This window comes from Pteropus vampyrus, unplaced genomic scaffold (assembly GCF_000151845.1).
Source record: "Pteropus vampyrus isolate Shadow unplaced genomic scaffold, Pvam_2.0 Scaffold147, whole genome shotgun sequence".
NCBI lineage: Eukaryota > Metazoa > Chordata > Mammalia > Chiroptera > Pteropodidae > Pteropus > Pteropus vampyrus.
In genome coordinates, this window is record NW_011888928.1 from 386865 (window position 1) to 410426 (window position 23562).

Below are 23562 nucleotides of genomic sequence, written 5' to 3' on the forward strand. Positions count from 1 at the left end.
TCCAAAATAAAAAAAAAAATCACAGTAACTGTGCACAATATTTTTAATATACAATAATAACTCAAATACAAGTATAAATAATAAACGAACTGAGCAGTACAGATGAGTAAATGGCATCAATTTAAATTTAAGGCCCACAATTTTAAACTCACCGGACCATCTTCAACTAGCATATCTAGCTTACACCTCCCCATCCCACCACCAAAATGTAACTGCTTAGACCCCTAGGCATTTGGAAGATAGCAGAGATGAGGGATGGGGGGTGGAGGGTGCAGTTTTCAAGACCGTTCAAGAATAGAAGTGGTAGTCGTCATGATACCTGTAAGCTGGGAAATGAATAAAAGAACAGGAAAAAGGATAGAAATGTTGAACTATCAATGAAATGAGCCTAGGAACATGCAAAATAACTTTTTGTTATATCTGACTCACAATGTATTGATGAGCTCTAATATAAGTATATATTACAATACAAAACAAGTATAATACAAACTCCATACACCCACAGCAAGGTGCCAAAGTTCTCCAACATATTAAAGGTACATGGAGCCAGAAATTTCTCCTCACTCAGAAAAATCCTGTGACAAAACTATTTGCTCTGTATGGGGTAGAGAAGCACTCAAGTTAATACTCATATTTACATCACTGTCTACTCAATAGATCGATTCATTTTTTCTTTAATTTATTGTAGAATTCAAGTAAGAATTGACACTGACATGTGGCCACTTTCATGCAAAAGAGTTACTGACAAAGCTAAATAAAAATTAAATACAAACATAATCCACAATCTTTCTTTTACAAAAGTAAGAGTGCTATAGTTCGCTGTCATTATTATCTCTGAAATGTTTCAAATAATTTTAGAGAAAAATTATCCAATCCTTAAAAATTAACTTTCCATAAAAGTGGGCTTACCAACTCTGACTACCATACACCTTGTCAAACTGGTGCTGAATGACCCCCTCCTGGAGGAGGGTTATGGCATTATGAGAGACCACTGCCCCACAGAGGCTCTCAAGTTTGATACAGCTCAACAGTCCTGAGAGCTGAACAACATGGCTCCGTCTGCTTCCTCTTCCACAAATGCCACTGCTTGCGGCCTCAGCCTCATTCTTACACACAATTATTCAAGAAACACCCAGATGGCAACCAAGTACCTAATTAAACAGAGTTTTCTTCATTCTCTTTCAGGTTTGTTCCTGTGCTGATTCTTTTAGAGATAATCAGATGCTAACATTTTCTACAGAGTCACAAAATAAAGCCCCACCTATTCTGAGTCCCATGAGGGCCTTGTTCCATGGACAACATGCCATCTGGCCAGGAACCTGGTTGGTTAGATGGTGCTGCTTGGCCATAAGGACTGACCCCCATTCCCATGGGCATTTCACCAGGCCCTGGGGGTACAAAAAGAAAAGATAAATGTTCAAATAAGCCAATAGCAAAAATTACCCTAAAACATCTATATATTTTTTTTTATAAAGGGGATGCTTACGCATTTGAAGCATCTGCTGTTGCTGCTGTTGCTGCTGCTGCTGCTGCTGCTGCTGCTGTAAAATTGGTCTCGCACCTGGGATGCTATTGGACCGAAGAGGCAAGGTGGGCATCGAGCCACCCACCGTAGGTCTGGGTAAAGAAGCACTATAATCCACTCCTGGTCTCCCCAAGGAGTTTGAACTCATAGGTTCCATTCTGCTGGCCTTTGCGTTTGGTAAACCCCAGTCTCCTGAGGACGGAGTCTGATTCACAGTCACGTTTCTGTTTGGTCCACCTACAAGAAGTAGAAATGATTAGGTCTTTTCCATATTATAATGAAATTCTTCTTATCTCACATAGGTACAGTCATCATACACAACATCGGCTGTGACAAAAAAGTGCTTTGCCATCCTATGAATAAGGCTAGCCAACTATTACGACATTTCTGATGGGCCACTATTGCTATATATTCATTACAGGTTAGAAAATGTCTTACATCAAAAGTCTCCTTAAGAGTTTAAACAGCCAAGACAGAATAAATGAAGGAAATACTCATGAAAGAAACACTGTGCTACTTACATTCAAAAGCCTATTACTTAATCCCAGTTATTTAAATGACTTTAAGTGTGTTAAATTTGCTTTTCCCAAAAGAAAAATTTTGATCATGAATACTAATTAGAAATAACATACCCATATTTGAACCATAATTTTCCTGACTATCCACCATTCTTGGATTCCCACCCAACATGGGTTGCTTTGGTAACATGGGGAAAGCACTGATGTTCTTCACTGGGGGACTCGAGCCAACGGAAACGGGGCTATCTAGAGACACTGCTCGGTTATATGGGGGACGGATGGACTGCACAGACTGTGGACTCCTCAAACCTGTTGAAAACATAGAAGCACAATACATATAAATATTCTGATGATTCAATACATAAATAATCAAGTATAAGACATAAATACCAATGCCCACCCAAGAATGTCTTTCTTACTAAAACAAACACTGTCTTCCTTTACAACATAAACACTAAGCACACACACACACACACACACACACACAGTCTCGCATTCCAAACAAAGTAGAAACAAGAGTCTTGTTTGGATGAAGTACTAGGTGCTGATCTGCAGCGTGATACAGTCATTCCTATTATGCTTCACTTAATACTGAAAACATTACCAATGTTTCAAACTCCATAGGTTCTTCCATATGTACTTATTAAGTGGCTTCTCTGCTTAAAATTTTACAATTAAATGTAACAAGATAAGCTGCCTTCTAATCAAACAAGAAATGAAACTTAAATTTCCTTCTAACTTTTTTTTTTGCTTTTTCCAAACTAATTCATTGATCTGACTATCCTTTTCAGTTTAGGAAATAGTGCCACTGAAAATGAATAATGAATAACTATTCAGATAATTATGAATTATTCCTTTTCAATTTATACATATAATATATCCTTATTTAACTGATGAACGAGGAAACGTGGCTATACGAGAGAGGCTGGGTAAGAACTGACAAACATCAAAGAAGTCTCATAACTAGATGACAAAATTACGTAAATGCCAAAACACAGGTTTTGAGCAGTTCTGGTTGCTTTTTAATCCAATCCACTGTGCCTAAGAAAAATATATGCCCTAGTACTTACCACTCATCCGCAGCAACCAAAGATGAACATTTTCCTATAAGTGCCATGATTACTGGCATATCAGTGAGCAATGGGAAATTTAAAAATAGGAAAATGTCCAAAACACATACATTATAAATTAGTATAAGAAACTGAAAAGCAGAGTATGCTAGTTGGATCCTTGACTTAGCATAAGAGTACATACAAGTGTTCAGAAAAGTTTAAAAGGTGGCAAGAATAAAACCTAGTTCTTTCTTACCCAGAGAATTTGTGCCTTGAAACATCTGTTGCTTGGTTCCCAGACTACTACTATTTGTGGATATGGAATTATTATAAAAGTCAGAACTGGTCAGATCACCAAGGATAGCATCTAGATTATCCAGATCACCAGATCCCTAAAAATAAATTTTTAAAAATTAATCTGTGTATACTACCAGTCGCATAGGTATAAACATATTCATTGGAAGAAAACATGAAATGGAAACAAGTACAATACGATAGTTAACTGAAATAATGCCCAACTTAAAGGCAGGCTTATTATGAGCCCCCTCCCCTAAACTTCTTCCTTGAAAGAACAGTTTAAACTAAGATAAATACCTGGGTTTGGAAGTGCTTTCAAAGGGACTTTTTTTTTTAATTTATACTAGATGTTTATTTCTCAAACTGTAGGATATTTTCCAGCTGACATTAGCGAGGATCATTCGCTGACAGAGATGTCTGCATCTACACATACCTTCTGAAAACAGGTATGACTAATAATAAAAGCAACAAGCTGATATTCAACATGATATTCATGGGCATGCTTTAAAAGGGGCTTTGGGTCAATAAATTTAGAGAACACTAGCTTAAACAAAGTTAAACAGACATCCTAATAATAGGATTTCTCCAAGACTTTAATTTTCTCAGGCACAAACTGACATCTCCCAAGACAGTGTTCCTCAGAATTTAGGAAATGCTTACATAGAATGCGATTGTGTACATGAAACATAGTTTTAGATATAAATCAAAATTCTGTTGTTTAATACAAAAATTTTTTTCCTGTTTCTACCAATCTACCCATTCCAACAATAAACACCTCCATGAAAAATTTCAAACTGGCTCACAAGTTATCATCACAGTTTAAAATATATACATGTGATATTTCTAAATTACATCATAATATATTTTACTGATATCCAAAAGAATTAGAGAAATGACAGCTCAATGTTAACTTCCATTAAATAAATCTAAAATAGAAGATATGAATTTGCATAACACATTGTCTAACTCAGAAATGCACTGACGAGACACAATGACTAAGCTGAAATATACAGAAAACAAATTACCTCTTCATTTGCTTCCGTCTTAATTTTAGCGTCTTTCTCCTGACTCGAGCTAGGAACAGAGGAGCTGCTGCACTGACTCATTTTAGCGTCCACTCCCTCCACTTTGGGCTGTAGTTCTTTAGAGAGTGTGTCACTAGGATCATCCCTGTCCAGCAGGTATCTAAGCAGTGCATTATTTTCCTTCTTCTTAGGACTTAGTTGCTCCTGCTTGACACTTCCTTCTACACAAGAGGTCGTACTACTGGTGTCCTTCCCGGTTGCTTCTGCGGTAATCTTGGCCACTTCGGCTGGTGAATTCCCATTCTGCAGCAACTTATGCAAAATCCGGTGCTTCTCTTGCAGCAGGGACCCATGCATGTTGGATGTGGAGGACACTCCTCCGGACGTTGAAGACGAGACCCCAGAGGGACTGGTGACGCTATTGGAAGAATCTTTACAAGTTGAATCCAGTGGGGAGTTGGTCAAAGAGGAATGACCCCGGTCATCAGAAGAGCAGGTAAGTAACTGCAGCAATTTTTTGTGGCCTTTGTTTTCCAGGGGACCCCTTTGGTTCTCCGAACCTTCGGCACTGCTCTCCTTACTTTCTTTCTCATTGAGGTGATCCCGGCTACTTGACTGACACATTGAACTCTCCACTGGATTCTGGTCACAATACAAGCCTAAGGGACTCTTGGAATCCTGACTGTTCACTTTACTTGGTTGAGTTATATTCATATTGGGAGAATTATCCAATTTGGGGCCTGGTGAAGACAGAGTAGATAAAAGAGACGTCCCCACGCCCTCACTGATAGCTTGAAGGGCACTGAGAGAGCTGCTAGAAAAGCTGTGGCTCCCAGTATTGCCAGAAGACCCCATGGGAGAGTGCACGCCTGGATTTGGAGAAAAATGAGGAAAAGAATTAGACGAGCAGATGGTATGCTAAAACACCACTTAACTCTTCAGAGTTTCTATTACAAAATGAATTAACTTCACAAGAATTACGGTGGTATGGAAAGAAAAGAATTACCAAAGAAAAGGAAGAAAAGGAAACACCAACATGAATACCTGCAACAGGAGAAAACTGATGTGAGGCCATCTTGGGACTCCCGCGATTTCGGGGCGAGATCATGATATTCTGCTGGCTGGAGCCCAGCCCAGGGCTCCCATGGGGCGGGCTACTCATGCTGAGGCCATAGCTGTTGTTCTGGTAGGAAGACGGCGACTGCACGGCTGGCCCGGAGTTCACCGAAGCTATGTTACTGGAAGCCGCATACCTAGCTCCACTCATCTGCCCTGCGGTGCTGGGGTCGGCCAAGCTGTAGGTCCTGCTGCCCAGCATCTGTAAGCCTTGGTTTGGCGACATACTCATGCCGCCTACCGAACTGTTGCATCCGGCCACTGGAGGTCTAATGCCCTGTCCAACAGGATTTGGGTTTGGTCTATACCCATTCTGTTCCCTGCAAAGAAAGAAACATCAAACTTTTACTAAAAATTTACAGTCATACACAAAAGCCCTGAATCTGATTTTTTTTTTTAAAGGATGAAGTTAAGTGCCCAGGAACGTAACTTCTTAGGCATCATTCCAATATCTGGCGACAATTCCAATGTAGATATTATCAATTATTAACCTAATAACATACTTTTTAATAAGCTATGAAAGCTAAATAAGTGACACCACCATAGCACTGTGAAGGGCCAATAGCTATGTTAAGTGGAATCTCAGCAGGGCTTTGCTAGAGTGGCCATCTAAGGGTTAACGTGGAGGTGCTTGCAAACTACCCAAAATAATTAATGGATGAATATTCACGTGTTGTTCTTTTACCATCAGCAACAGCAACAACCCTTTATTCTTAAAGTCTACTTTCAAATTTTAAATTCAATCCCTAAAAGCAATGTAGTTTATCATTAGAAATGAAAGGTAACAGAGGGAGTCAAGACTTTATATGCTCTTTCAGCCTTCCTATCTCCCAGCAAGTAATTATTTAATGAATACACATTTTCACATAAAAATATAACCTTAAAGAAACATATCCAGGAATCTAAACACACTTCAGCAAATCTAACATCCTTGCTTTTTCTCATTACATTTCCTCTCTTTTACATTAATAAGAACACATCTTGAGAATGCTGCATTTGTATGAGAATACATAGTAATCTATCATTACCTCTGAAGAAAGTGGGTTGAGACAAAGCCATGACGATCATTTGTTACAGGATTTCGGAAGAGTTTGCTTTTGGTTTGTGCAGTCACTATAGTTCCATCAGCCAAAGAGAATCGATACACTGGAGTTTCTGCATGGCCATGGATATAAGCTGTGGGAGAAAAGATCTCATTACTATTAACTACAACTGGCAAACAGACACATAGAGGAGAGGAAAGAAAAATGTACTTCAAACGCAACATTTTCAAAATCCAGTGAAAGACTGGACCTGCACCAAAATTATGAACAATCTAATCTAAGAATGCTCAAAAGAATCATTTTCCTACCCACACACACAAAACAACAATTACGGTTCTTATACATACTTTGACATGCTTTACAGCATGTCAAAAACAATGACAAACGATATCAAGATTAACTTCAAAATTCTTTACCTTCTTGATAGTGACGTTTCTGGGACCATGACTGTCCATCATTAAGACTAAAAAATCTCTGGATACACCTTCGGATTATATCTTCAAAACCAGGTCTCATAGAAGATCTCAGTGAATTTGTATCTATATTGACAAGTTTTCCTATTAAACAGAAAATAAGGATTTAAATCCAACCTACTAGTATTTGCTGTTGCACATGGCATGGCTTAGCACTAAAAAATAAAATAAAGACACTAAATCTTTGCTCCACCTTCTCTGATGCAAATTTCTGCTATATCCAGAGCTTTTCATCAACAGCATAGTCCTACTGCAAACTCTTACATTAAGTGTTTTGCTCTACAGACAATAAGAGTGTATCACACAACTCCTTTGATTTTGTGAACATACAGAAAAAGTAACACGTCCAGATAAACGCAGGTTCATTTGCATTTAAGGAAAAATTCCACCTACCAATAAACTTGTTCATATCTGAAGATGTTCTATCCCTGCAACTCTGAAGCAAGAGAAAATACCTGCCTTAACAGCTAGCAGCTACAATTCTTCCATCTGAGAGGTGACTGCATTTTTGGACACTTAAAATCTAAACTAGGAGGGTTAACCCAATACTCATGTCTTATGGAATTTTCTAACAACTTTTGCTTAATATCAAATACACTAAAGAGACAAAATATATACAATTCAAAAGTGCTATGAAATTAAAGAAAGTTTTGTGAAGATGGTCCTTAAAAATTGGCTGGCCTCTTCCTTTCTGAGCAGCACCAGGGAAGGCAGGTGCAAAAACACATCTTACAAAAAGTGGCGAAAAGGGAGTCAAGACCAAAGTGGTCGACCCATTTTCAGAGACTGGTATGACATGAAAGCACCAGCTATGTTCAGCATGAGAAATATCGGGACAACACTAACCACAAGGACTCAAGGAACCAAGACCGCCTCTGATGGCCTCCAGAGTTGTGCTACTGAACTGAGCCTTGCTGATCTGCAGAATGCTGAAGCTGCACTTAAAAAAATTCAAAATAATTACTGACAATGTCCAAAGGCAAACACTGTGTGATCAACCACCATGACATGGATCTCTGTGACAAAAATATACCCCATGGTCAAAAAATGTTAAACTATGATTGAAGCTCATGTTGATGTAAGACTACCAATGGTTGTTTTTGTTTGTTCTGCAGAGTTTAATAAAAAAAAAATGCAATACTCAGATCCTAATGACCTATGCTCAGCAAATCCAGATGGGATGTAAATCATGACAAGAGGTACAGTGATTTTTTAAAAAGTGATCGATAATTTGATTCCAGACAGACTAAGAAAGATATAGAAAAGATTTGCTAATATGTTTATTCTTTCCATGACATGGCTGTGAGGAAAGTAAAAAACGAAGAAAATCAAGTTTGTATTGGGAAAACTCATAGAGCTTCATGGTGAAAGCCAGTTCTGGAAATGCTAAAAAGGCACTAGTGTAGAATAAGCTCTTAGATACTAGCCATTAGTCTAAGAATCTGTTTAAAATTCAGGCCTTTAATAGTAAAAAATAAAAGTCTCATTAATGGGGTAAAAATGATTAAGGAGAAGAGACATATGCATTCCAGAGAGAGTAAACATTTGTGTGCTATGCCAAGAATAAGACAGATTTGTCCTCAACCACCTCCCCTGGACCTAGCTCTGAAAGCCACATGACAAACACAAAATAGATACCCAAAAGAAAATGTGTTAAATAAAACACATCAGGGACAGAGGATAAAAAATCTCCCCAAAGGCCAAAAAAAGTATTGTGTGGAGTGCAACAAACCTCCTATGAGGAATGGACAGCAATTGGAATGTACCAACTCTATAGTTCGATGGCTCTCAGATGTTACACAACGTGATTTTTTGGGGGGGCCTGGTAATTTCTAACTTTATAATAAATATGTATTGCTTTTATACTAAGGAAAAAATATTGATAACTTTTAAAGGTTCTACTCGCTGAACTGCTTGGGTAAAGATGTTCTATTTAGTATTTTTAGTAACAAAATATGAAGTATTGTTATTTAAGGAAAAATGTAGACTGCCAAATCCTAACAGATCCAGCAAAAAAAACCACACTAAAAGGATAATATAACACATAAAAATTCTTCTCACAAAGTTTGATGATCTCAAGGTAAGTTAACAGAAAATTTCCAATATAAAGTAATATTCATCAGTATAAATAGATTGACAATTTAAAATACAAATAAATAACTTTGTTTCTTTTCATCTGTGAAAATTAATCTCAAGCGACCTCTAGAAAAGTAGCCTGGCATAAAATGATTGATGACTGCAAAAACAGCTATTTTTACAGTAAAATATTATGTATGTATGTAATATATATACATGTGCATATATGTATAAATATACACATGCACATATATATATAGTAGCTACAAGTTAAGTGTTTATTTAAACATACTCCAGTTTACCAAATTAGTTACTGAAGGTCCACATGATGGACATAAAGTCAACAGTACATGCTCTGACGTCGAGCAGACCTAGCTGCAAATTCTCTTCTTATTAGCCATGATCTTGGACAAGTAACACAAACTCTCTGTCACCAGGCCTGTTTCCTCAATCTCTGAGATGTAGTATACGTGATAAACCCTTGGCCATCACCATTTAGGGTCAGATGATCACAAGAGTGACTCTGAATGATCACACGGTGAATACAGATAACATTCCCTCTGTGTTTAATTTCATCATTGTGCCTTAGCTTTATCAACCACACTGGCTTTAATTCTTTACTCCGGTGGTCAAAAAAGGGCGTCCAAGATTAAAATAAAGCTCATGTCAAGATTACGCCCAATAATTCTCATTCAAATCACCGATACCTTTGAAATTTTATTCCTTTATGAAAAGTGGGTTTGAAGTTAGAGAAAAGAAATAATAACCTCTGACTTAAAATAATATTTAGATAGAAGGCCAGGTACCTCTACATTTATTTTTAATTTATTGAGGAGATTTTAAGTGTCAAATATACCCAACTCAAACGCTAAGGGTTTTAGTGACTCTCTCTCAGGGTTGTATAAGAAAAATAGGAAATAATCTACACAAAGCATTCATTACAGTGGTTGCTGGCACTTAAATGATAATGCAGGCTGTAGAACAGTTAACTTTTCTAAAAGTTTCCAAAATGAACAAAATGTATATACACAATACACAAAGTTTTTACCTGAAAGATCATGTCTAGTAATAAAGCTCTCAGGGTTTGCTGGAAATGCTCTTTCTCCTGTAGTAATGCGGCGTGCGACACAGATCATACAGGACTGCAGATCTACGATAAAAATTTACCCAGGTAAGGAACATACATAACTTTTAAATATGTCTGTACAATCGGCAAGTAAAGACATGAAATGCAGTAAAAACTGTAATGATAGGAGTTATAAAACTATAAGTTTAACTGCCATCTGCTTGATAAACGTCACGCACGTGACCTCTCTTACCTTCCCCTTCCTCCATCATCGCACGTGGCTGAGACAGGGCAAAGCACTGCATGGTCTCATATCTCTGGCGTGTTTCAGGACTAGTGTTTACGTCTTCCAGAATATCATGTGGCATTTTCATCAACATACGGCAATTAAATGTATGGCTTTTTTGTCTCTGGGTTTCGTTTGTCCAAGCAACTCCATTAACTTTGGAAAACAAATTGAAAGGAGTTTTGAAAGCTGGTGATTCAGGCGATGACCATCATCAAGAATTAAGGCTGTATTTTTTCATTACACACGTTTTCCATAGTAACGTCTGTGCTAACATTTCAAGGTGGCAATACAGCAGAGTTCCCCCTTTTCCACAGTTTTAGTTACCCATGGTCAACCATGGTCCAAAGCTATAAACTGGAAAATTCCAGAAATAAACAATTTATAAGTTTTAAATTGCATGCCATCTCACTCCACCTGCCCAGGACATGAATCATTCCTTTGTCCAGCATATCCATGTGGATACACCACCTGCCTGCTAGTCAGTTCATACCCATCTTGGTATCAGATCGAGCATCTCTGTACTGTAGTGCTTGTGTTCAAACAACCCTTATTTTACTTAATATTGGCCCCAAAGAGCAAGAGTAGTGATGTTGGCAATTCAGATACTCCAAAGAGAAGCCATAAAGTGCTTTCTTTCAGTTAGAAAGGTATGCATATATGTATGTATATATGAATGTATGCATGTGTGTGTATATATATGTGTGTATAGGAAAAAACAGTATATTTAGTGTCTGGTGTGATCCACGGTTTCAAGCATCTACACTGGGGGTCTTGGAATATATTCTCTCTGGATAAGGGGAGACTGCTATATATAGAACTTTGGAATAATTTCAATTAAAGTAGAAATCTCACTGTATATTTTGGCCACGTTAAATGTTTACCATAATCTAAATTCACTGAGGTCATATTTGAAAATTTTGCTATTAACCACTTACCTTTCTACACAAATTTAATCACTTGGTTCCTAAAAAGGTATGCTCAATTTTCTAAGAAATGGTCAAGAAAAAAATTTTTTTCAACTTATTTAGAAAATACACATTAAAAGCCTACCTGTAGATTTTGGTAAGTTTTTAAGAAAATCCTTTCTGTCTTCTTCATGCAAAATATTGTAGACACTTGTGTTAACCAGGTCCTCTTGCTTATATTGCAGGTATTGTGTGACATTTTCTGACACAAATACAATGTTTCCATCACGATTCACCACAAACAGGAAACCATCCAATGCCTAAAGTGGAATATGTTGATATGGGATATTATGGACTGAACTATATTATATCATTTGAAGCCTAAACCCTCAATGTGATTGGAGATAGGGCTTCCAGGAGGTAATTAATGAAGTCATAAGGGCAGGCCTCTAATTCAATATGACTGGTGTCCTTATAAAAAGAGAGAGATGCCGGGGATGCACAGAGAAAGGACATGTGAGGACACAGTGAGAAGGCAGCCATCTACAAGCCAAGGAGAGAGGTCTCAGAACAAAATCAAGCCTGCCAACAACTTGATCTTGGACTTGCAGAACTCCAGAATTTTAAAAAATGATTTTCTGCTGTTTAAGCAGTTTGTGGTATTTTTTTATGGCAGCCTTAGCTGACTAAGACACTGACCTTAGTACTAAGAATTTGAAAAAACTACTGCTGATTTAACAATAACTGCAAACAACTATCAGCCACCATTTCTTTTAACATTAGCGCCATTACAAGATTTTATAAAAAATAATTTGAAAAAAAAGACAAATAGTCAACATAAAATCTGAATTAATGTCTAATCTAATTTTTGAAGATTTACCTCTTCAAAACTTTAAAAATAAGAAAATCACCCTCCGCACTTCCTATTTTTCCATTTGATACCAAATCAAGCTACAGGAATTACACTACTCCGTAATGAGAATTTACAGAGGAACTGAACTGATCAACTACAAAGCAGATGGAGCAAATTACTTCAAACAAAAATAGTTGACAAGTGAACTTTACGAAAGGTTTCAGACCCAGACTTCAAGTAAGAGAAACATTCTCTAAGTGCTATAGATTAATTATGTCTATTTAAGACAGCTACTTAGAAAACAATGCAATTTTTAAGCCTTAAAAATTCCTCGAGAATGTAAAATTATATGATCATGCAAAAATGCACCAAAAAGTCTGAGCTAAGATATGCCCAAATATAACCTTTGTGAAAGTGTGCATTACCTTTCCTCTCTGGCTTCTTTTTATGTTTTGTTTGCTTTCTCAGTTTGCAACTAAGTTTTTATGAGGGTCCCCCTCCCCCATGGGACCTCTTGAGTTTTATATACATGGTAAATCTGAGAGCACTTTACTATCATACTCAGAATATTGAGTTCTGTCTCATAAAAAGAAAGATGTGTTTTTGTTCTTATTACCTAACCAAAGTTTCAACAATTTTTTTTAAAGAAATCAACAGAGCTTACTGGTAGCTGAAACCATATACTTGCCTGAAGTAAAAGTGGTCCTAAGGAGTCTTTGTCAATAACTCCCTGTCCTGTAGAAGATACATCAGCTTTCTGAACATCATCATCATTGGAAATAGCTTTTCCTAAAAAGACAGAAAGCAGTACTACAAATAGCACACATATCAGTGACAGATTATATCCACCTTCAAAGAGTCCCCAGAACAGACACAAAGAGGCACGCACACACATGCATATGTACACACACAACATTTCCTAATAAGAAAATTATGCCACAATATTCAAATGTTAAAATTAAAGTTTAGAGTTACCCAGGAGGGTGGAAGATACCCTAAATTTTCTTTCACTACTAAACATACTACTATCCCATGGCTTCCTGAAAGGGAACTAACATGTGACGGGGTGAGCAACACTGGCCTTTTTCCAGTTCTGTTAACGGTTTCCTAAAGAGCAAAGCTGGTCAACTCATTTGTCCACTCCCACAGAGGCTAGCCTGATTAGCAGCAGTCCCTACCTGATCAACAAGGTAAGAAAAAGGCAATTGTAAACACAGTTAACGAGCTCCTTCTAAAAGACTTGAGTGTTGTTCTTACTTTGTATTACCTTGCTCTTTTATTTGACGTATCTGTCTTACTGTTTCCTTTAAAATTGCACATTTATCTGGTTTGACATTGAAATTGTCAATATCACTAAGATTAGCAGATATCAGTTCAGCCAATTCTTCAATATATTTACTCTCCTGCTCCCGTCTCCACTTTTCACCACTGCAGGTAAGACTAAGAAGAGGAAGGGGGAAAAAAAGCCATGAATACACCTATCATAAAAGAGCCATAAGCAGAATCAGTCCCTATACCACACCATTACCTTTCTACATAAATAAACTAAATTTAGCCCATAGAAACTATCAAAACATTGCCTTGGAGAAGTAGTAGAATATAGCAGAAATTCACGCGAACAAATTCAAGTCCATCTTTTTGTTAGCCCAGTGGGCATGAGCAGAGTTAGTCTCAGTTTTATTATCTGAAAATTGGGGATAAAGTCTTTACCTCATAGAAACAATAAAACTAACAAATAATAATAAAAACAGTCGTAGCTAGGTATTAATGATGAAGTTTTATGAATTGTAGATTATTTTTATTTTTCACCTATCACATTAAAATTCAAATGATACTGACCTCGGCAAATACTAAAAAGGCTACAGAATATCACTGCAAAAAATGCAATATTTTATTTCTATTTTTTAAATGTCTAAATTCAGAAAAATAATGAAACCTCACATATGCAAAAATATCAACTTATAACGTGTTCTTAAAAGATATTAAAGATTCTTATTTATAACAATCTTGGTTATCTATTCCTAACTCCTACCCCTTCCGCTGAGAAATGCTTCCTAAAGTATCACAGACTGTTAGTATAATATTCTCACTCCTATCTGAATCAGTGAAGAAGCTTCTATTACATCATAAGGATGTCCATCTCATTACTGTATCACTACTTACTATAAAGCAAAATAATAGTACTTAAGCGAAGACAAAAACCAAAAAAAATCAAACCAGAGAATATAAATAACAGAACGTCGAAATGTTATCTTTAAACCAAAAAATAAAGGCAGGGGGATGGAGACCTTGATGAAGCATCATGAAATTGCCTACCCTTGTCCTGGGGTATCACATGGCAATTTGCGTTTTCGTGAATCAGGGAGCAGTGGATCCAAGGAGTTTTCTCCTAATCCGCTCATCATGAATATACATCAGCAACTAAGAAAGAATAGTAAGATAAAAACATTATAAAATATCCATGACTCTGAAGGTGTTATATGCTTGAATGACTGAATCTTGTAATTCAGAATTAATTTCCCTAAATGGTTAGATAATTCTCAATATTCTTTATCATAAATGAATATTCTGAAGACAACCTCGGAGTTCACATTCCAGTTTAGTTATACAGAATAGCCAACTTGTAGACAGAAATGTTTCTCAAGTCCTACAAAAAATGTGAACATGAATACCTCAAAAAGAATTGGACACCTTCTTCATATTTAATAACAAGAAACAGGGACCACAAACTCTTCCACTTATAAAATCTTACATTTTATTTATATCTGAGTTAAGCACAAATAAGAGTTTACCTTGTCATTTGGTAAGAAGTATTCAAATGATAAAAGTCTAAATTACTTCAGGCTCAAGGTAGTATATTTTTTCCTTTAGATCATTTCATTAATATTTATCATCCAATGTATTTTTTTCTGTTACTTCAAAATAAACCTAGATTGTGTATATAACATGTAAACTCCATTACAGTCTGCTTAGAAAAGCACAACAAACCTAAAAACCTAAGGTGGGGCGGGGGGATAGATTTTGACAAGATCCATAAAGCAACAATTACTTTAATATTAACTGACAGAAACATAATATGCTTTGGTTAAAGTTTCATTAAGAAAATAAATGTAGGGTATTTCTTGTTGGAAAAAAGAGCAGATTTTAACACTTAATAGCTCATAATCTTAAGGCATTTACTAAGCCTTCACTAAGAATTTTATGCTGAACTCTTATTTAGGAAAGCAATCATTGTTCTAAAGAATTCCAAGTCAACCAAGAAGTTCAAACATTCCAAACGATTTTTTTTTAACATGCTAAAAAATGCATCTTGCATTCCATCTAGATTCTCTGAGACATGTTAAAGAACATAAATTTCCACTAGGTGGCACAATACTACCGGGAAGGGAGATTAAATAAAAAAGCAAAATTTCATACAAGATACTCATCAAACTTAAAATATGTAGCTTAAAGAAAAGCAAAATCACAAGATCATTAACCAGGAGTTCTAGATTACAACATTGCCTTTACAGATGCTCTAGGTATGAAATGAATACCAATAAAATTCATTCTACCTACAATTTTGGTAGCAAAATATAAGGCTGAAAAGCTGAGCTGTTTTAAAGTTTGGAGAGTTGGGTTTTTTTCCCTCAACATAAAATAAAGGAGAGGAAAAAAACTTAAAATAACTGATTACTAGTGGCTTAATGTTATGATTTTAAATCATACTCAGAATACAATCAAATCACAGAATCCTTTCAAGCCCCTGAAACCATAGTACAGAAAGGCCTAGAGTTGACTTTTCATGGAATCTGAATCCAAAGTCCCCAAATGTACTCAGTATTTCAATATAAACTCAACCATACAGATCTTTGAGCCATTTTTACAATTATTTTCCTTATCTGAAATGTTTCTACTGGAGTTCTACGCTATACTACTTATATATATTAATATGACAAATGCACACTTTAAGCTTACAGCTGTCCCTCGGTATGTATGGGGAATTGGTTCCAGGACCCCTGTCAGACACCAAAATCTATGGATGTTCAAGTCTCTATAAAATGGCACAGAACAATGCATACTGCCAGTGTGCATCCACAGATTCCCAACCACAAATCGAAAATACTGTTGGATGCAAATGAATACTGCTAGTGTGCATCCACAAATTCCCAACCACAAATCGAAAATACTGTTGGATGCAAAACCCATGAATGTGGAGGGCCAACTATATAGTTAGTAAGATATTCTATGTAATTACTTCAAATATAGAATAGTAGCAATTTAGAATAACTTCCAATGCTATCAAAATCTAATGTTGCCTATTTCTATATTATAGAAGAGTAAGAAGTAGAACCATGATAAACCAGATTTAAAATGAGCAAGAATTTTAGAGCAATTGAATAAAATTTATCATATAAATATTATAGGTCTTTCTACACATAACAATTAAGCTATGGTACACGTTTCAGCTTAGACATGAACAGAATACAACAAACTTCTAGAAAAGGAATATTCCTAAACTTTAATTCAGGCTAAAAGGCAGCAAAGAATTACATTTGCCAGCTCAAAAGCCATGAGAATGTTGTATATCGCTTAGCAGCATTAACTAGCTTTCCTTTTGGTCATTTGCAATTAAGATGGGGGAAATCTTGATTGTATACAACGAACTAGCCAGATGGACAAGGATACAGGAAGTACTCACTCCCTGTCCAAAAGGAAAAGATATCAATCAACAATGCTAGTGTCACTAAGCAAGCAAGAAGTTATTTGGCAGGGACCTAAGAAAAGCCATGCCATGAAAAATGGGGAGGAGATAGGTTACCTAGTAAAACTCAACTGGTATAGAGACCAACTAAAATATTATACTTTTCCTAAATTAATAAGGGAGAGAGAAGAGGATAACATCTGTTGCAGTACAGTGCTGGGCATATCACATATTCTGTGTAATTTCTCACAGTGACTCTCCAAGGCATGTATTATTATTCCCATTATATGAATAGGGAAACACCTACATAACTTTCCATTAGATCACACACAGATACTGGATGGCAGAGCTAGGATTACAATATTTTCAAACTTTATAACCAAGAAAATAATGTATCATGTTCCTTGGGCATTTTACCTCCCCAAACCATTTATACTAATGAATCACACCATCCCCAATCAGTTAACCAGAAAATTTCTCAACTCATCAAGAAGAATACAGAAGTTGTTATTCCAGGCTTAGGGGCATGCAGTATTAGGGATAGAGGCAAAGAGTTGTTCAAGATGACAGGTACTAAATGCTACTAATTGCCCTCAAGCCCCTAAAACTAATCATTATTCTACAAGTCACCGGATAAATTGCCCTCTGAAGTGGTCTAGTATTAACCATGACCTTATTTCTACTTGAGATGAACTCAGTGGCTCATACAGTAAGAAAAAAACTTGAGATCAGAAAAGCACGAACTATACCCTAAAATTGTCTGTTGAGTATTTTTATTCTTGTGTTTTATAAGATTAAATGCTCTTTGACTATCCCACCAGTAATTTAGTTTATTCGTTAGGCTTGTTTGCCCAACTCAAACAAGGTATGATTAATATGCTAATTAGGGAGTGTTTCTGGGTGTCTCCTGAGAATCACAGTAACTCAAGGAAAGTTTTCAAACAACTGTGGATTTGAATTGATTTACTGAAAACTGTTTGAAGCACTTTGTAAAAGCAAAGACTGTTCAAGCCAATTAGAAAAAAAAAATTTGCTCTTGGAAAAACTTTATGAGACATTCATACATAAAGCCATCACTCAAAGCTCAAATTCCAAATTGACACTCTTAAGACATTTTGGTACACAGTCATCAGTAGTTAGTCTAAAGGCTTAATCCTACGAGATTATATTTTCTAAAATATCAAAGGTTTTATTTCAATTTACGGTGCAGCTCCAAGAGAACCAGCACCATGGAGGAAAGAACTAAAAGAAATATAACTTGTGTATTTTTACGGGTCAGGCAGAGGCCAGGGAAGAGACAAGTCCATAAACATGGAACCACTATAAAAGCTTCCTCATCAATAGAATGACTCTTCCAGTGAATATCTCCTATCTATATGTTTTAATTTAACCCTGGTAAACAGGATAAGAGCTGAAAAAAGACAGGAGGAAGGAAAAGAGGGGAAAAGTTTCAAATAAAAACTAACTGGCAATACCCTTTTCTTTTTGTTGCTGATGACCTGTTATGTTTAGTAGGATAAAGTATAAACCACCTGATGCAATCCATATGTCAATTTAATTCCATTTCAGCTCAAACATTTGCATGCCCAGAACCATTTTAGATCTAGCAGTAGAAATGACTGACACCACACACCGCTAGAACGCCCAGCCTAGCAAAAGAAAATAAACAATTATAACAGCATAATTTCATAAGTGTTAAAAATGAATGCACCGTAGTAAAGTGCCATGGGAACACAGATGATAGGAAACCTATCGGTCTACAGGTTTTTCAAAAAAGAGAAAAAGCATATATAGTGTCTAAAATAAACTATCTTGTTACAGACATATACTAGAAAACGGTATCATCTCAGGTACTGGTCATTCTTTTCCTCTATCTATCGTTTATAATGCCAGCAAAATTTAGAAAGGGGCTACCAGAGAGCAAGTAAAACATTTTAATATATAAGTTGAGATGAAAAGCATCCTAATGTAAATTAACTGTCATTTTTATCCACAGGTTTCATTCTCTCTTCTCCCTTCCTATGTTTGCCTTTTCATTCTCAATCAACAAGCTGACCACAAGAGGCCTTCATGTTAATGCTCCAGTTTAAACCTGAAGAAGTTGAACTCAAACACAAACTCTCCAGAGGCTCTCGTACCAGAACTGGGCATACCAATTAGTCAACAGGTGCTAGTTGGAACTGGTAGCTTGTTATCAAGAGAATACTCAACCTCTACATGAGCAACAGAGTTGAAGTTCACAAACATACACGATGCAGAGGGAGTTAAGCGAGCCAATTCCATTTAAATCATATTACCCTCTCCTGACAGCATACTAACTAGCTGGGTAATTCTTTAGTTTTAAAGGTTATACTGACTCCTACAATTTAAAGCACTGAATTTATCTCATAGGTAGAAACAGACCTAAACTTGAGCTTCATAAACCTGATTTCAGCTTCATTTTGAACATACTATCAGTTATATTTCTTCCTCATCCCCGCCACCACTATCAGCAGCCACCCAAATGACTTACACTGAAAGAGATTTTGACAAAGGATGATGACTGAAATAATTCTTTTTTTGTTTTTAACATTAAGTAATTAATTTTAAACCTCCCCTTCACCTTTCTTCTATCTAGAATACTCCTAACATCTTTCAAGATCAAGTTCAACTGCCACCTCTGGTGAAACAATTCTCAAATCTCCTGTTTAGACAGTTTTCCCTTCTTTAGCCTAATCACTTTTCATACTTTATTACATTTTCTAACACTATACTCAAGTCTGTTCACTTTTGTTTCCACTTTCTACACCGCAAGCTCTAAACCATTATAAAAACTTGTATGAGACTATTTCATTGCAAACTCCTTTGTTCGTGTTTTTACTACCACCACCACCTCCCCCTTGTTCCTTTTTCCAACTTCCATTCTCTCTCCTTCCCGGCTGTATTTCTGACCAACTCCACAATCTTCCTAAATTACAGAAAAGATTCATGTTGGGGTGGGGTAAACACTTTGTAGAACATTTTTGCTTCTTTCTGACATGTCATTTTCACTTGAGTATTACCCGTTCCAAAAAACAGAAGCCTATCAAAATGAAACTCAAGGGTTTGAATTCTTCAGCTGATTTACTACGATACAATAAAAAGACAACAGGGATTTGTTGAAATCAAACTTGAGAGCTGAATCTCAATTTTACTAAAAGGTAAAACTGTCACATGTTAAAAAGCTTATCACCTCTGAAAACTAGGAATAATTACACCTCACATATTCATATGTTTATTGTGAGGATGAAAAGCAATACAAAGCAAGCACAGGGAATATGCTTGGCACAGGGAATAATGGTGAGCCCTCTGAGGTACACAATACTAAGAACAAAGATGTGTGCTCAGCAACACTAATTCTGCTCTCATTTGGAAAACAAATAGCTACAAATATCCCATATGGCAACAAATTAAAAAGATTCAGACAAATAAATAAGCCAGAACAACTCAGTATGACCTCAACTTATAGATAGCTGACTGGAATTCAAAACAATTTCCCACTGAAATCGTGTAATGAGTTGTAGCTAGTAGCTTAAAAATGCTATAAAAACAGCATTTCACAGATATCTGTGTTCTTAAGGTAAACAGGTATAACTGAAAATTAAGTAGACACCTTTTAGAAGATTCTGAAGAGGACTTCCAAACACCTTCAAAGGAACTTCTTAAAGCACACAATGCTGGTTCTTTATGATCTCTTTTTACTTCTAGATTTGCGGTTTTTCTTTGATAAACACATCAAAAGTTCTGTTTACACCTAAGGTTGTCCCTTGGCACAAAGTGAAAATATAATCAGCCAAGAAGGAGAGAAAGAAGAGAAAAACAAAGTTTTTAGCCCCCCTGGGATAAGTGGTAAAGCATTGGATTATGAAAAGCGGTGGGGAGTTAAGGGGGTATTTGCAGAGCATAAATAAAAATCTGATATAAACGTAATTAATAAGCAATACAGATGTAAAGGAGAGATGGGCACAACATGTGCCACATTTGCATATGTTGCAACCATTCTCCTAATCCAGTCTTTCTAGCTACCTCAAAGAAGAAAAGTATCAGAAGAAATGTTAAAATTTAAGAGCTGAGGACATTAGCCACCTGGTAACCAAATGGCAGAGAGAACAGGAAAGCTGCTATAGGAGTGGTACTAAGCAAGCAATGAACAATACAAGGAATGGTAACTGTGGGTCAACTGCAAGTCAGATATTCTTAAACTGGAGTGCTTGCAGAGTAAATGACAAAGTAACCAGACACTTCCCCCTACAGGACTGAAATTAGCTCGTCTACCAATGTCAAAAACTGAAAGATGCTGCAGTGGGTTTACTTGTGACACTAACATTTCAGAAATTAACAATGTGGAAATGAAAGGTGATAAAGCGATTTGAATTAATTTTTTAAAAATTAAAAAAGATGGAAGAGAAAGAGTAAGATGTATCAAAGGAAAAACACATTTTAGCTAGATTTCTTTCTCTAAAAGCAGAGGTTAGAGCAGATGGTCTCTAACTCCAGCAAGTGGACATGGCAAGTCTGACTCAGAAGACTTCCTGAATGGGTTCGTCTTCGCTGCAGGTTAGTCTGTGGCTCGGTCCTTGCTGTTTCCACTGTTTTTTTTTTTTCCTTTTTCTTACTTCACAGTTTGTTACTCTTCATAGACTGTAATTCCACTCCTAGCCTAAATAATTTTAAATTCAAAAGAATCCTTTTTAAAAAAAAATGTTTCCATATCTCTGGAAGTTACATATCTGGCAAGAGAATTTCTGTCTTCAAATCAATCTCCAAAAGTCATTACTGATTTCAGGATGACAATAATACAAAAAATGAATGAAAACATATATATCAAAGTCCAAAAAGAAAATAAGAAAGCACTCTTAACATCATTTACCTGTTGCAAGGTGGGTAACACTGGTAACGATGTTAAAAAGTATCATTCCAAATTGAAGAATTACTTCAACTGCCTCCCTATTCCCTTCAAAATATAGCTACAATTCCATGTGGAGTTAAAAATCTGTGCCTCTAGGTCATGACTGCTCCAAGGGAAGAAATTTTCAACAAGCAAGAATATAAAATACTGAGGAACTAGACTAAAAGAGCATCTCTCAAATAATTTAAAATAAATCATAGCTTGGTTTTTTGTGGCTGTTCAAAGGTCAGTTTCATCATTCATGACTTTAAAGAGCTTCTTTCTATACTTCATAAAACCTGCCTATGCATGTCTAGTAAATGAAGCTGGGGGTAACTCATTATTACTAGAGAATATCTGAGGCAAAAATTTAATTATAAACTCCTGTAAAATCATTCATACAGCTAACCTGGCTAAAACCAAAAGCAACTTCGGCAAGTGTCCTAAGAGTGGTCGCTAATTACGAGGAATGTAACATACAACACGGTAACTATAGTTAACAGTGCTACATAATATATAGGAAAGTTAAGAGAGTAAATCCTAAGAGTTCTCATCACAAGGAGAATTTTCTTTTCTTTTTATTATATTTATATGTGATGATAGTTGTTAACTAAACCTATGGTGGTAATCATTTCACAATATATGTAAACCAAATCATGACACTGTATGCCTTAAACTTATACAGTAATGTATGCCAATTTTTCTCAACAAAATTAGAAAAAAAAAAAGGTTTTAATAAAAGAGTAATCGCTCTTCAACATACTGAGTGCTGTCCACATAGACAAAGGAGATCAAATCTCCTATGCCATGTGCTTGGGATGAACTGTTGATCAAAACAGTTTTCTGCCTTCAGTGAGCTGTTGACCAGTATCAGAATCAATAAACTAGTAACTATAAAATCACAAAATGAATTTTGTGCTATAAAAGGTCTCCAATGAAAATTACTGCCTGATCTATAATTCAAAAGCAGAAACAACTGAGTATTAGAGTATACAATGTTATACAATTGTTCAAAATCCTAAACTTCTGCGGTCGATTTGGTTCTTATTACTGAGAGAGACAGATTTAGGTTAAAGACAACTGCATGTCCTTGAAATTGGCCAAACTTTCTGGTTAGCTCAGCCTCTTCCTGTTTAAGCAAGACAGAAGAGAAACAGCTGTAACAGGAACTGGCTGTGCCTACAAGGCAACAGATACATACAGCAAGGTGAAAGGTTTAAGTCAAATGGTTCTAGAGTTCCAATCAAATTCACCGGTTCACTGCTTCTCAAACTTTTTGATGTCAGGATTCCTTTATCTCTTAAAACTAGGAACCCCGAAAGTTTCCGTTATTTGGGTTACAGCTATCAATATTTACCATATTATAAATTAAAATTCAGAAACACTTGAAATAGCAATTCATTTTATAATAAGCCCATTATGTTAACAAAAACAATTTATGAAAAATACCTTTCCTAACACAAAACAATTAGGTGAGAAAGGTGGCATTGTTTTACACTTGTACAAATCTTATGTCTGACTTAATAGACAGCAGGATTCTCTTATCTACTCCATTCCATCTATTGCAATATGTTATTTTGGTTAAAACATATGAAGAAAACCCAGCCTCAAAAAGATATGTACTTATAAAAGGAAGGGCTATTTCAATAGTTTTTATAAGTAATTATAATTTTCCTTGATAGTATGCTAAAACTTGACAAGTGGTACTTTCGTTAAGGTAAGTTGCAAAGTGAA

At 36.1% G+C, this 23562-nt stretch overlaps 1 protein-coding gene across 3 annotated transcripts in view; it reads right to left on the reverse strand.

Moving 5' to 3' along the window:
• The window catches only part of NCOA3 (nuclear receptor coactivator 3), a 95356-nt gene that overhangs the window by 14428 nt on the left and 57366 nt on the right, over positions 1–23562 (reverse strand). For all 3 annotated transcript variants that reach the window (XM_011369260.2, XM_011369261.2, XM_011369259.2), the window contains 14 exons: positions 14555–14659; positions 13506–13678; positions 12927–13027; positions 11531–11705; positions 10445–10633; positions 10174–10275; positions 6993–7133; positions 6562–6709; positions 5462–5853; positions 4418–5286; positions 3352–3487; positions 2158–2352; positions 1487–1762; positions 1262–1388 (listed from right to left, as the gene is read on the reverse strand). In XM_011369260.2, the coding sequence (XP_011367562.1) occupies positions 1262–1388; positions 1487–1762; positions 2158–2352; positions 3352–3487; positions 4418–5286; positions 5462–5853; positions 6562–6709; positions 6993–7133; positions 10174–10275; positions 10445–10633; positions 11531–11705; positions 12927–13027; positions 13506–13678; positions 14555–14643 (3113 nt within the window). In that variant the 5' untranslated portion in view covers positions 14644–14659. The remainder of the gene's footprint in view (positions 1–1261; positions 1389–1486; positions 1763–2157; positions 2353–3351; positions 3488–4417; positions 5287–5461; positions 5854–6561; positions 6710–6992; positions 7134–10173; positions 10276–10444; positions 10634–11530; positions 11706–12926; positions 13028–13505; positions 13679–14554; positions 14660–23562) is intronic.